Raw genomic sequence first — 15199 nt, forward strand, 5'->3', positions numbered from 1 at the left:
ACACTTTCACTGGTCTACACCTGAAGTAATGTTTTCCCAAATACAATGTGATTGTGCATCATGATGGCATTAAAGGATCAAGTTCATCCAGAAAAGAAAATGTAGTCATTTTCCACTCTCCCTCATGCCGATGGAAATTTAGGTGAAGCTTCGTCGTCCACAAAACAGTTCTGAAGCTTCACAGGAAGACAACGTTGCAGTATTCTCAGAAACAGCTGAAGTAGATGGGGACTTATTTTAAAACATTAAACAGTACAACAGAAAAAAAAACAAAAATGGCTCCATACAGCTTGTATGGCATAATTAAAGTCTCCAGAAAAACCAGAGTCCCCATATGATTTGAAAAGACGTTATTTACACTCTTGTTGCACAGTCAAGGTCGTGTATCAATGCTAATGCTTTTAGCTTAGCAGCTGAGTGAGAAAAAAAGGATGCAAATAATGTCTTTTAAAATCAATTTTGGACCTTGGGGCTTCCGTAAACTGGGTCTAGTCCTGGTCATTTTACGCTTTTATTCCATTGTTGTTCTTAACATTTAAAAACAAGTCCAGATTTACTTCAGTTGTTTAGGAGAATGCTGCAACGCTCTTCTGCTGTGAGACATCAGAAATGCTCCGACTTTCCATCACCTTGAGTAGATAATCACCGTTTTTTCATTTTTGGGTGAACTTGTCCTTTAAGAAGTTGCAGGCCGAAGACTGCAACACACGATTAGTAAAATAAAGTTATACAATAGATCCAAATGACTTGAATCACAATTGTCAGATTGTTCGAAATATCCCATTTTATTTGTTTAATTTTGCTCATTAATTATTACGCGACATACTGTAGAGGGGCTGGTGACAATAACAGGTACTCCTGTGTAATATAGGGCACTGCAATAAATGCACCCATTCAGCATCACATTTCTGAGGCTCAGGCCTCTGATGTTGTTTTCTTGGACCTCTTTATTTAAAAATAATATTCCAACTCCTCTATACAGTATTTACCCAAATATTTTCCTCCAAGTCAGCTGTTCAACATAACCTAATTCCACTTGGCCCTCTGCCCTTACTATGGCCCTGACTACAACTGTACCAGTCACAGCAGAGGATTTACTGCACCTGCCTGCCAGGATAACCTTTGGCACCTGGGCTTCCGACTGGACCTTGTTCTCCCTGCAGGGAAGAAAGAGAGAGAGAGAGAGAGAGAGAGAGAGAGAGAGAGAGAGAGAGAGAGAGAGAGAGAGAGAGAGGGGAGAGAGGGGGGAGAGATGGAGAGTGAGATGGTGAGGGAGAGGTGGGGTGGGTGATCAAAATTACAGACACACAAACACAGGCAGGCCATTCTGTGCAGCAGCAGAGAGGAGACGGAGCAGAGAGGATTTACTCCAGCTCAAACTGTATAATGCTGCTGTGCAGTGAGGAGATGAATGTGTTTGTCACTTAATTGCCTTCTTACTATCATTACTCCATTAGTTCATTGTTAACTCCATTGATCTTTATAGACTGAAAAAAATTATTTTACCTAAAACATTGACTGTAAGAACCTAAATTACATTTAATTTTATTACAAGTTCAATGTTTTCTAATCATGTTGAGTCAATGTGAATATACTGAATAACTCATTCTGATCAAATTAAATTCATTCATTCAATATTTTGTGTTTATTCAGTTACATAAGAGCATGTGATGAGTGTTTATCACTTAATTATTATACATAAAATTATTCTATTCTTATTCTATTCTTAACCTACATTGATAGTGGTGCAGGAAGTATGAAGATATAAAGATGACAGGGTTAGGGTGTCTTTATTTTATAAGATGATTATATGTGTTTGGATATAAAATCTTAATTGGTAGAGTAGCTGTCATCTACAGCTTAAAGGGTAACTCAAACAATTTTACACATTCAAGTGTATCAAATTAACTGATAAATTGCCTCTGGTGATATCACTCAGTAGCCATGTTGCATTTTGGGAAACGTAGGAGCCAGGTGTTAAAAAGCAGCTAGCAGCTAGCAACTGGACTAATTATAGACAAATAATGACAAAACTGAACCAGAGATCTTTCATTTCATGCTTTTTTATTCCTTTTCAAATCCTGACATCACCGACAATGCAATGTATCAATCTATCAAATTACATGCAGCTTCCTCTGCAACCAGAAAAAAGGTTTTTTTACTACCTTTTCATATATGCAGTATAACTTAACAAGAACTGTAAGCACACTTTAATGTGAAAAAATATTGTAGTTACCCTTTAAAGTAGTGGAGCAAAGGGTACAAGGTTTGAAATTAAATTAAAATACTTAAGAACATTACTTGCCTACATTTTTATTAGTTATATTAGTTATATTCCACCACTGCATATCACCCATTCCTTTACAAGGATGCTGTCTACCTGGACTCATAGCTGCTTAAAGTTCTTTTAAGATGTGGTCTGTGTATAGACCATAGGAGCTAATTAGGAGTTTTGTTTATGTGTGTGTGTATGTGTGAGTGTATGTAAGCATAACACACGCACACAAGCAGGTTGGTGTCCAAAAATTGCAGCTCACTAGTGTTTATGTATAACTTCCTTTGACACACTCCGGACGTGCAGGCGTGCGCACGGCTTGCCGTTCCCTCTCTTGGATAAATATAGTGCATAATGCAGCCAGTTAAACGCAGACAAGAATTTGGCTGAGTGAGGTTTGGATGTTTAACCCGCCAGCAGCGAGGGAGGGAGGAGAGGCTCTGAGCTCGGCCCTGTGGTGTATTACAGTAACAGGGACTCATCAACGCTTTCTGCACACCAGCTGGCCTTTGCTCTGAATAGCCGGAGACTCTGCGCTGCCAAACAGTTGTGCTTATTACTCTGCAACTGGTGATTCAGACTCACGGCTAGAGCCCCGATCATCACCGGCAGCAGCAGGAGCTCTGTGGGAAAGAGGGGGGCGTTCGAGGATGGTCAGAGTTGAAGGACGGGACGGTGAGGGAGAACATGTACTCCTCTGTGATGATGAGCAGCGCGGGAACTCCCTGCGCTGGTGCGTCAGCCCGAGAACAGGGACTTACATAAAACTGTGACAGTGAGCAGAATGTTCCACTCCGCTTTCCATGACTAAGGCCTTTTCCTAAGAATCAACAGCGAGTAGTACTGAATGACCCAGCCCAAACTGGAAATAGCTCTAGACACGAGGCTGGACCCTCCACGCTCAAAATAGTCATTCTGGGCTAAAGAAGCGAGAGTCACGTCTCCTCCCAGTTGTAAAAGCGTTCATTGAAGTGATTAGAGGATAAGAGAGGAAGAGACTGCAAGAAAAAATGAAACGCACGCCTGCGATCACGATAGCATCGAGGTAAAACTCTGTAGGAGAGTGGCTGAAGTTTGAAAGACATGCGGCAGAGAAGGAAAAGACTTTTCTTGCAGTGTAACAGTCGTGTGTGTGTGTCACTGTTGGCCTAGTTGGCTTGTTCCTGTTTCTCTTCTCTCTATTTTCTCTTTCTTTGGCATCGCTTTCTGATATCCTGGAGAGCATCGCTGCAGCACAGCACTTTGGCCAGATGTCTGTCCTCACCAGTGCTTCATAACAGGCTAATCTAATCTGGCTAACCCTGCAGGCAAGCTTGGTGCCTGCACACACACACACACACACACACACACACACACACACACACACACACACACACCTACACACACACACACACACACACACACACACACACACACAGACCGAGTGGATGATGACTGAGGTTTTAAAGAATGAGGCGAGGCTTCAGAATGTGAAGGATTAGTAATTGATAAGGACCTAAATGTTGGACTTCATCAGAGTAAAACTTTATTAAGACGCTTAGGAAAGGAAATGCATGAAGTAGACAAGATTATGTCATAATGGCGTGGATTGCAGTGATTTGTGACTTGCTTTCAAGCATGGGATTAACAGTGTGAAGAGCAGCACGAGCATGGGAGGAAGACATTGATGAAAGGAGCGTATACAATGAAATGAAGATACTTACAGGCTCTCCAGGGAGTCCAGGTGGACCAGGGTAACCTTTCTGTCCCTAAGGAGACAAACAAGAGACATGGGAGGGTTGAGTAAAACGCTGCAGTCGTAAAAGAAAACACATAACAGACGAGGAAAGAGCTGACAAGCACTGGAGGATTTCTCGCTCCATGTGGGAATGACAAGTGGAGTTCTGTGCAAAAATAAAAAAAAATGCATGTTAACAATAACAGCGACGACAGACAAGTTATGTGCCATATGCAGGGAATCAATCTGCCTGTCTGTCAAGGGATCAGACTTTCCACTGAGTTCACAGAGAAATGGTGCCGGGGGAGGCCGTGCCAGGATCATGGCATGTCGAGGATATAAATGCCTTCCTGTTTGAGTCAGATCGCAGGTCCCTCCCTCTGTCTGTACAGCAGACTACAACACTGAAGACAGCCTGACATAGTGCTTTTCTGCAGTTCTGCTGACTCCAGCAGCACAGACCCCCAACAAAGAGCGGAGAAACACTAAATCAAAGGTGGGAAGACAGACGTGCCTTTCCAGACCACAGAGTGAGAGAGCATGAGGGGGGAGAAAAAAAGAAAATAAAAACAGAGGGGCAAAGAAAGGAAAGACTCCTGATGTCCCTTTTTCCTAAACCACAGCTTCAGAGCACCGAGCCAAGACTCCCCGAGTTCCTGTAAACCATCCTTCAGTCCTGAGGAGGCAGCATCCCTTTTCTCATTATGTTACATGATCACTCTCACTGGCTTACACCTTCATACCAGGACCTCGAACTGCTATCGTCAGCGTTATACCCAACTGTATCAACAACACATGTGTCACAATATCATAGTTAAAAATGATTTACAGGCCTCATCATTTAACTTTATGCTCTCTATCTTCGACATATCCAAGCTTACTGTTGGAGAACTTCTGTGTCTCACATCACACGGTGCTGTGTTAAGTACCCAGAGATCATACTTTAGTAAAAGTTAAGATATCATGATGTATAATATGAATATAAAATTAACTTTGGCAAAAAATTAAAGTCCCTTATACGAATACTCCTGGAATAAAATAATCCATCCATCCATTTTCGTCCGCTTAAGAATAAAAGAATCTGATATTAAATATACCACAAAAAAGTATGAATATGTGTGTATCAAATGTTCCATATGTGCATATACTGAATACTATTGGTTGATCAATTATCAGCCTGGACAATTATCAGAACTGATATTCAGCCATTTTCTGATTATTATTATTATTATTTTTTTCGACAAAATACGTGAATTTAAACATGCACTCATTTGGCTCTGATGCGGCATGTTGTCTCAAAAAAGTGACAAGTAACTAAAGTTATTCATTTAATGTAGTCAGTACAAAGCCTCTAAAATGTGATGGAGTGGAAGTATAAAATAGCAGGAAATGGACAACAATTCCAGTACTTGAGTAAATGTACTTAGTTTCCTTCTATCAGTGCTCTCACCTTCATAGCCGCCAGTGCACCAGTTAAAATGACTTCTCACTAGCCTTTTTTATTGGAAGACAAATGGTGCAGGACTACAATCTGCAGAGTGGAGACAGCCAAATGTCAATAAAGTTGATGAAATTTGGACAAGTTTTTCTTCTACTTAGGACCTGTTCCATCCATTCTAATGCAGCCAATTGAGCGGAGCGGAGGGCTGGAGCAGGCAAGCTCGTTTGCACACGCTCAACTCTGCCAGGTAGCACGACACATATCCCACAAGAAAGTGAGACACGGGGGAAATGACCAGTCGGGAGCACGGCGGGAGAAACGGGTTAAAAGTAGGGAGACTCCCGTTGGCAGGTGTGCACCTGACATCATCTGATGCACATCATCACAAGACCACTAGGAGGAGACGCTTGGAGCTGGGATGAGAACACATGAGTAATACACATTAAGTAAACAAAGATGTCACCAGGTGATGACAGACCGCTGCCGGCAACACATGAAGGAGTGTGTGCGTGTTTTCCATAGTTTTGTGAAGGCTCTGTTGGTAAGCAGTGTTGTGAAGAGAGAGCAGGGATGGATGCACGTGTAGACACAAGGCGCCTGTGTAAGACCTTTTTGAACATTTCCAGTTGTATTATTAACGGCTATAACTGTGTTGACGACTTTGTGTCTGTCTGAGGAATCTGAATGTCCACATGTTGCCGTTTTCAGGCCACATGTCTGCACATACACTGTGTACAGGTGGCAGGGAAACACACAGGCCGGTTCGAAGCACAAAGACACACCGTCGTCTTATTACATGGCTTACTTATAGTACAAACATGTGTAGCAGCTTACGTTCCCAAGCTGTGCTGTGGGGTCCATGAGCCACACACACACACACACACACACACACACACACACACACACACTGCAGGTCATGGGTATTAACCATCGCCTCCCAACCCCAGCTAGACCATCTCAGATCCTTATCTCACTCATTATGAGCTTGCTAATGAGAGCTGCCTTTCCCAGCGGCCCGCCTGTGTTTACAATGCCACTTGCTTAATGAGCATGTGTGTTCAATCAGATAAACCCACCAGAATGCTTTTCATTTACAACAGAGTCCCGGTAGCACCCTGTAAGTACATTCCCCCCCCCCCCCCCCCCCCCCCCCAACCCCCACCATCCTACGCCACTGAGCTGAGGAGCGCCCCAGGGAACTTAGTGCATTTTGAAAGAAACGAAATAAAAGACACACTCTGTGTCTGCCGATGACATGTCGCTCCTCCGACTTACCAAACTACTCCGTGCACACTTAACTTTGTGGTTCTTCAAATGAGCACAGGCCTCATGTCTGTTCACAACGGAGCACCACAAAAGATGAATACACGTCTTTGACAGTCTGCCTCCAATGGACAGCGCCCTGGTAGCAGAAATTCACCGCTCACCTCATTAATCTCCGCTTTCATCTTTCCACCTCCCTCCAAATTTCCTCAACAGCATGGAGCCAGATGATTGCTCAGAGCGATCGTCTGGCTCCATGCATGTGCCGCATGTACAGCGCAACATAAACCCCTCCATTGAACGTGGATGTCTGGCGGGGGCGGATTTAACAAACAACTGCACAGAACCTAACAGGACAATTTGGTTGAAATCCACCCGGCGGAAAAACATCCCTCATCTCATCCCCGTTCTCGACCGCAATTTCAGCGGCCTGTTCGCTTGCATGGCATGCAGTATCACTGTGAAACTACGAAGCATGGTGGAAGACGGCGTAATGATTTGTTGTTCTTCTTGTGAGACATGGGGAGGAGATGATGGTTGATTTGAGTTCTCCTGTGATTACAATGATGATGAGCATGTGGATTTGTTAGTTTGAACAGTGGGCAGGAGCTAAAAGGAGAGAGTTTGGTTTGGAACCGGTCTTGAGCAGCTTCAGACGGATTGATGTCGTACAATAGGCCGTCTTACATAAATGAACGAAATGATAAATAAACTGTCTCGCCCATGCAGGAGAATTACAGTATATTCTTTCACTTTCTATTTGTAGGAAGTTCTCTTCTGAACTTTAGTTCCGACTTTGTCTTCACTTTGAGGATTATCATTGTCTCTAAAACCCTCACACACGTATGTGCATGTAGGCAGTTTTTATAAACAGGAACTCAACGTAAGACAGTCATAGTTTCCCAGAACGGAGCATTAACAGAAACTGAGTCAACATGTGTGTTTAGGGATCGGTTGACTGCTGTCGAGCTGCACGCTGATGCTCTAACTGATTGTTTGTGACAAGACCGTTGTTCTTGTAGCCTTTGTAACTGCTTGCAACACTGGTTTAATAAAATATTTTCAGATAGCTGGCTTCTAAAACGCTCTGAAGACTATAATAATAGGGAACGGCTAAAACCAGTCAGAAAAAATATCAAGACATCATTTAAGTATCTGTTTGGACGTATGGCTCTGGCTCAACTTAATAACCCGAACTACATTGTACTGGACAAGCTGACGGATGATACAGACGGATACCAATCTGAAGTCTGTTTGTGAATATTGAGCTGGAGGCAAGATGTGTTTAGCTTAGCTTAGCACAAAGACTGGAAGCAAGAGGGCAAACAGCTAGCCTGGCTTTCTCCAAAGTTAAAAAGTATGCCTAGTAGCATCCCTGAAGCAAACTAGCAGAAATGTAAAAACTTTCACTTTTGTTTTTACAGGAAGTTTTGGGGTGCAGAGTGCAGTGACTTCCTTATGCTAAGCTATGCTAACTGCACCCTCACTCTATCGCCGTACTTAGACAAGACTCATATTGTTTCTTTCAACTAACTCTTGGCAAAAAAGCTAATATCCATGTTTCGAACTAATACAGAAAAACTATAAACCTCAATGGCCCTCAGTAGAGTGCATACCTCCACCAAGGCCCAACAGTCTCCTTTAATTTAATCAAATTTAGTCCAATACCAAATTAATACATTTAAATCTGCTTGATCCAAATTTTTATTCGGATCTGTATCAAACTGTACTCACTCATAAATTAAAAAAAAAAAATCAACAAAATGTCAATTGTTGCGAGAAAACATTGAGAAACTTTTCCTGTATCTGTGGCTGTAGCCACAACCACACCAAAAGTTAATGGGCTCTATTCTGGTCCAAGATCCATCCTCCATCCAAGTTTCAACAAAATCCGTTCATTCGTTTTTTGTATAACCCTGCTGACAAACCAACCAACCCACAAATGGACATGGGTAAAACATTATGCAACAAATATGCAAGAAAACATCTGCCAAAGCATACAGACATAGTAAGATTAGATAGCCATCGACTAATTACAAGTTACAATGCTGCTGTACAGTATGAGTTGGCCTTAGTGTGAATGACAGATGTAGAAAAGGCTGACAGACAGAAGAGAAGAGACAGATCAGCTAGCAGTGGGAATAGACAAAGAAGAGAGAAGGATGGTGGTAGTAAGGTGAGACGTGTGGCTTGTAATGTGGCCTTGTAGCTGAGGTTTGGCCCTTGTGAGAGTCCCCTCTCCCTGACCCTGCCTAGCATACTGAAAAGCCATTGAGAGTCTGCTTGGTAGAACAAATGTTGTACAGAGCGGAACATGCTTGGCTTGTCTGTCGGTGTAAAATCACACTCTCCCATCGCACGTTCAAAGCACCACTGCTTTCTCCATTAAAGTTTTTCCATGGAAAACAAGCGGCCAAATTCCAGAAATCCCGGTTGAAGTGTCAAGCTAAGGCTGATAGAGAGCCTGCATGCGTGTGTGTGTGTGTGTGTGTGTGTGTGTGTGTGTTTGGGTGCGTGAGGGAGAGACAGGGAAGGTAGAAGGGAAAGTTTCAGCAGAGAACAGAGGAAAAGCTGCTCTAGTCCCGTTTTCCTAAACCACAGCTTCGGCGTGACGAGCCAAGCAAGCGAGACAGAGCGAGTTAAACTAGCTAGAGAGGTATGGAGAGGAAGAAACAGCACATGGGTGTTTCAGGGTGGCCCGCCGCTGCCATGTAATTGCAAGGAAACTCATCATTTCTTTTCACTATTGTATTGACCATGCAGCAGGCCTCAGGGTTCGGAGACCTGCTGCAGGACAGGACACGCCTGGGACTTTCCACCTGAGCTGACCGAAAAGGAACAGAACAAAAACAAAGAGCCTGTTTGTAGACAGTCGTGTTTCTTGGACACTGACTCACACCTCTGTCACAAAACAGTGCGATGTGTAGACACGTAGGATCAAAAGGTGAGAGAAACACAGCTGAGACCTGTGAGAGGTTTATTGTACATTGTAAGGCGCAGGACAAAAACGGGTTAATAAGCCGCTCTGTGTTTGTGTGCGGAAAGGAAGCTGACTCGTCCAGTTAAATTAATGAGTTTCCTTCACAGTCATCATGTCTGTGGTCCATTGACCAATACCTGAGGCATGCTGCGGTGATGTCATGAGTGTGTGTTGATCATGTTGCTCTAGCAACAGCTTCCCAGACATGAGGATGTGATGCCGCTCTAATATACTTGTGAGGAGCAGCTATAATGTAGCTTTTTTACGCTAATCAACAACTCGTAGCTAATCTCAGGGTAGTTAAAAGTCAATCGGCTGTCCGTCTTGGACTGGGACACTCTCACCTGCGGCTCTTTGACGGGCCGTCAAACCTTTGCCAAGACTCATTTAGTTTGAAAAGAGCTGTGTGAAGGTTTTCCACCAGCTTTACATTTTCCATTCTAACTGAGCGTGTGTGAAAAAGAGAGACAGCGGACACAGAGATACACACAGAACAGAGCAGACGCCTAACAAAAGCCACATGTTAAGCTCAAGGCAGCCGTCCAACTACAGTCCGACACTCTGTTACGGAGCGCTGTGGCTCTGGGAAGACAGTGAATACATGCAGATGCACTTTACACCTCTGCTGAAATGCATACAATCTATCTGCTATATTCAGTTACTCAGCTAATTCTTCTGCAAAGCTCAATTCGATTTGATTCATAATGTGACTGAAAGCAGTTCATGAGATCCTCCTCTGCCACCATCAGGCGTGTGTTTACATCCGATTGTTTAAGAAAAGTTTAAACAGATTATTTTAGTTCGGACCGGACGGGTACATCAAGACTCACCGAGCATTAATTGTGGTGGTCGTGTCTTATACTGCATTGGTTCCCAACCGTTTCTGGTCTGACAGACCCCGTCAACACTGTCAGACGAACTCAAGTACCTCTTCATCAACACCATCTGTTGTGCTCCAAATGTGTTCATTCTTCTTATTGAAATGCTTTATAACACTATAAACTATAAAACTGAACTAATGTTTAGTTTGGTTTGTTCGAGTACATTTTTGAACACTTGAAGGGTCGGAGGCTTAAAATCAACAATTCATCTATTACTTTCAGCTGTTTTCTGAGTACTTCAGCAACCTTTTCATACTTTTAGCTAGATGTAACTAGTCATGTTACGCTATTTAAAGCCTATAGCCTAGCCTACCTGTAGCTTAGGCTACTATCAGACCTTCATAATTTGCTTTTAATACTAGCTTTTTCAGTAATGACACACTTAGCTAACATTTTAAACCATTGCCCATTACTTTAGCCAACTATTTAAGCTATTTATCCATTTTTTTTAGGTAATTTGGCCAGATGTCCATTTGCCTACTTTTAGCTAACTTTTTTAACTGTTTAATAGGCTACTTGCTACTATCAACCATTTATCATTTGCATTTAGTGCTAGCTATTTCACCTTCAACACTCTAACTACTTAAACAATGATCCATCACTTTAAGATAAGTCTTTGAACTGTCTACTTGTAGCCTTTTAGCTAACTATTCAAAACAGTATTAATCACTTTGAGTCAATTCTTTTAACCTTTGAAGCATTTTGTTTAGCCAACTATTTGGAACTCTTTGCTAGAATGCAAAATAATTCAAATTAACAGACCTACTCTTTGATTTAGTACCCCCAGGGGTCTTAAAACACCTGGTAGGGAATCATTGCATTGTAGTGTCTAATTTATGTCTGTTTTACGTGTAGACACACTGACAAACACTCAGGAATGCACACACACACAACTGTGACCATAAACACATACACAACTCTTTTGGCCCAACTCTTGGTTTGTGATTGTTCAACTCCTGTTAAAAAGAAGCTCCGTCCCAGTTTTTCTTCTCTGCACTCATGAATCACTCAAGACGTGGCTTAAGTAACATCTGAGATGCTGGTCATTCTAAGTGTATGAGCCCCATTCTCCCGTTTCCCTGATGGCAAAAACCCTCCCTCATGATATTGTTCCTGCCAACATTAAGACCCCTCTGTGCTGGATCCAGCGAAAACAGATGGAAAAAAATGACGAGCACGGCACAAAAGGAGAAAGATGAGTTGGTATACACACACACACACATAGATGTACAAAAACATCCCAACAAAACTCAAAAGTTATTGTGACAATGACTTGTGCCTACATTCTTTCTTGGGCTAGCCCAAATGATTCAGGGGCCTCAGCATTCAAAGTTAGCAGATGCAACCAGAATAGGGGCTCTTGTGGCCACCGTTTACTAACACTGAGTGTTATTTCATGGAGTGGTCTTACCTTCCGACCTTCTTGACCAGTCATTCCAACCGGGCCAAGAACCCCTGGGTCTCCCTAGAACACAAAGCCAGAATGTCAAAAAGGCGGCAATGCAACAAAGACCGGCTCCACTAAAAATCAATCATAATCTCGTGAGGAACTTGCTGAGAGGGACGTTGTTATAACTTAATGTGGCGTGTAAGAGGAAAACAAGGGACACATACCTTCTCTCCTTTAGGTGCCGGCCCAGGTGAGATGCCAGGGTCTCCTTTTCTACCCTGATGAAAACACAAAGGAGGACTTTGTATAGGTGAAAATGACCCAACTTAACTTCAGTGATCTCAATCTCTGAAACAATCACGTTTACAGAATGATTTCACCCTTCGTTTTGGACGAGGCTAAAAAAAGTCTGCCTCTATAAATCCCATATAAAATAAAAACTTAGAAATTCACTTCAGAAAAATCGGCACAGATGCTTTTCCTGGCTGCAGTGCGTAATGTGCCCCTCCAGTCACACACACACACACACACACACACACACACACACACACACACACACACACACACACACAGCCAGCCTCATTGTCAGCAGGTAACAATAATGGGGCTTCAGCACATCAAAGCTATGGATCGGAAATTACACTAAGTGCTGACTCCCTCTCTCCCCATGGACCCCTGCTATTTACAACTTTGCTTCATTTATTAATGATGAAAGAGATTGCAAAGATTGCAGTGAACCCCGAGACATCAAACACTTCAGAGTCGTTCTCTCAACACACCTGCCAGGTAGAAGAAACCTGCACTGTGCCACTCCTCACTGGAGTGTGCATTCACTGAAGGCATGGGTTCAAATATTCTGCCTTGTGAAGCAGGTCTGCTTCACTTTTTCCGCCAGTACCGTCTAGGGACTTTTATATGATGATATGATATACGACTTAAAGGAATCGTTCAGCCTTTGGGGAGAATTTAACTAATCTAGTCGCCTATAAAGCACACTAATTACTTTGTCTGCCAGGTGTTGTGACTTCCTAGAAACTCCACGAGGTCACTGATCCTCGCCAAGAAATAGTCCAGCACATAACCCCAAATTAACCACAAACTGTCATTGTTACTCTTTGGTTTTTGTAAGCCTGACAAAGCCTTAACAAAAAATTCAAACAAATATTTCCCCAAAAATCAAACCATTCCTTTAAGTAAATAACAGGTAAGCACCTAGGCGAATAGGGTGAGATTTAGGGACTTCGTGATGGGAAGAGGATTGTAAAAAGTGAAGAATGCAACCAGGAATAATATAAATAACATGAGGGAGACCAGGACAAACATAATCCCTTTGGTTGACCTGTGGAGGTCAGGGCGTCGGTGATGGGGGGTGAGCAGTGTGACCACATGCAGCTACACAGTTGTCATTTATGCAAGGCATTTATATAATGCGCTTTAAATACAGGCACTGCTCCTCACTATGTACCCTCAACACACAGTGCCGGAGGTCAAGGGTGTTTGCTCAGGCATAGATCAGTCCAGACAATCAGAAGAGGGACGCAGGGAATTTGTCTTGGGCAGGGTCACCTCCTGTTCACACGTTAAAATTGGACAGATTTATTTGAAGTTCTCACTTTCCGACTCGTAACGTCTTTCCCTGGAGCTCTGATAAATCACTTCAACTCCCCTGCCGTCCAGCTACCCTTCTCTCCTGTCTCCGCTCGAGTTCCAGTGATAGCACTCAGATTCATTTCTACATAGAAACCGCATATAAATGCAAACACACTGGAACATGTCTTAAATTGAGCAGAATCAGAAAAACTTTTGATTATAAATGGGACTCCAGACAGTCACCTCTCCAGCACACATGTTAAAGTGTTAAAGTGATTTAGCATTTCAGTATTAAGTGCTGCGGTGTTTGTAGTGTGTCTCAAACCGCCAGGTGTGGCTCCATAAAGCTCCATTACCCTTGTTGCACTTTATGGATTCCAGCTGATACAGAAAAACACACATCCTTAATCGGATTGTCATCCACGTCAGAGGCAAGACAACAAGGCAGATACATATTTGTGAAATGGAAACATCATCACGGCTGGTGGGCTCTTGGCGATACAAAGAAAGTCTAATTTGTGATCATGAGTGTAAGATACCTTGAGCCCAGGTGGACCAGCTCGGCCGGGGTTTCCATGGGGACCAGGGGCGCCCTGTGGAAAAGCCAAAGAGAGAAAGAAACATAATCAAACGGTGATCGAGAGGTCAATCAATCTTCATGTTGGGATAGGGCCGATGCAAACTGTGGCTTTGCTACTGTGAACGAGACCAGAGAAGAGAGCTGGGGGGGGGGCAAAGTCTGTCTGGAGAACCTCAGCCTTCATGCTACTTTAACCTATTTTCCTACGCATCAGCTGTGTGCGTTGGGGGTGGTGAGGTATTTGGGGTTGGTGTTGGGGGTAGAAGCTTACGGAAAATGGGGCTCTGTGGAGCTGCCCCACCATATGGATGTGGTTTCCCTGCACCCTGTTGCCCCACAATCCACAACCCCCCACCCTCCACACACACACACACACAAACACACATTTGCCAAGCATCTTAATGACTAATGCAGATCATCTCGTTTCATAACATTTTGAATTCCTCCACCGGTGTATGTTCCTGTCCGCGTTGGTTGTTGCTGAGGGAATGAACCGTAACTGTGTCTGAAAGCAAACAAAGCGAGATCTACAGTAGCAGCATATTGGTAATGTGAACCATCTCGCCGCATCCGGCAGCCCCCATGGGAAGGCTCAGCTCAAAACCATTGGTAGCCAGAGAACGAATCCACACCAATTTTTCTTTGGTTTAAACAGCAGCCAACCGACAGTTGAAACGATGGTTGTTGTCTGCGCCATCCATCCAGCTGTCTGTGTGTCTGCCTCCTCTTTCCTGAACGACTTTTTCCTGTGGATCTCTAACCTCACTCCTGCCCTCCACGTGGTGGTGGCACCCTTGGGCCCCTAAACCTACCCCCGTAGCGGGTCAAGGGTCGAGCGAGTCAGAGAGGGCGGAAAAAGAGCCACAACCGCTTCATGATACGGGTCAGCAGGTTTCACTGAGGTGAGTCAAAACAAATCAGGAAGCCATTATGTTAGCGATCTGGTCTGCAGCATCAAAAAACAACATTGAGCGACACCCAGACAGGCAGCCCTCTGTAATCCCACGGAGAAGAAAAAAGTAATCTGGGGGTTTGGGCTGGGTTATACAGCTCAACAAAAAGCCCTTTGAGCTAAGTTCAAA

General features: G+C 43.4%; 1 protein-coding gene across 2 annotated transcripts in view; it reads right to left on the reverse strand.

The window, feature by feature from the left end:
• The window catches only part of col27a1a (collagen, type XXVII, alpha 1a), a 76258-nt gene that overhangs the window by 37632 nt on the left and 23427 nt on the right, over positions 1-15199 (reverse strand). For both annotated transcript variants that reach the window (XM_030436091.1, XM_030436090.1), the window contains exons 5-9: positions 14077-14130; positions 12172-12225; positions 11969-12022; positions 3979-4023; positions 1104-1157 (exon numbers count right to left, since the gene is read on the reverse strand). In XM_030436091.1, the coding sequence (XP_030291951.1) occupies positions 1104-1157; positions 3979-4023; positions 11969-12022; positions 12172-12225; positions 14077-14130 (261 nt within the window). The remainder of the gene's footprint in view (positions 1-1103; positions 1158-3978; positions 4024-11968; positions 12023-12171; positions 12226-14076; positions 14131-15199) is intronic.

The sequence above is a fragment of the Sparus aurata genome, chromosome 12 (assembly GCF_900880675.1).
Source record: "Sparus aurata chromosome 12, fSpaAur1.1, whole genome shotgun sequence".
NCBI classification, from domain to species: Eukaryota; Metazoa; Chordata; class Actinopteri; order Spariformes; family Sparidae; genus Sparus; species Sparus aurata.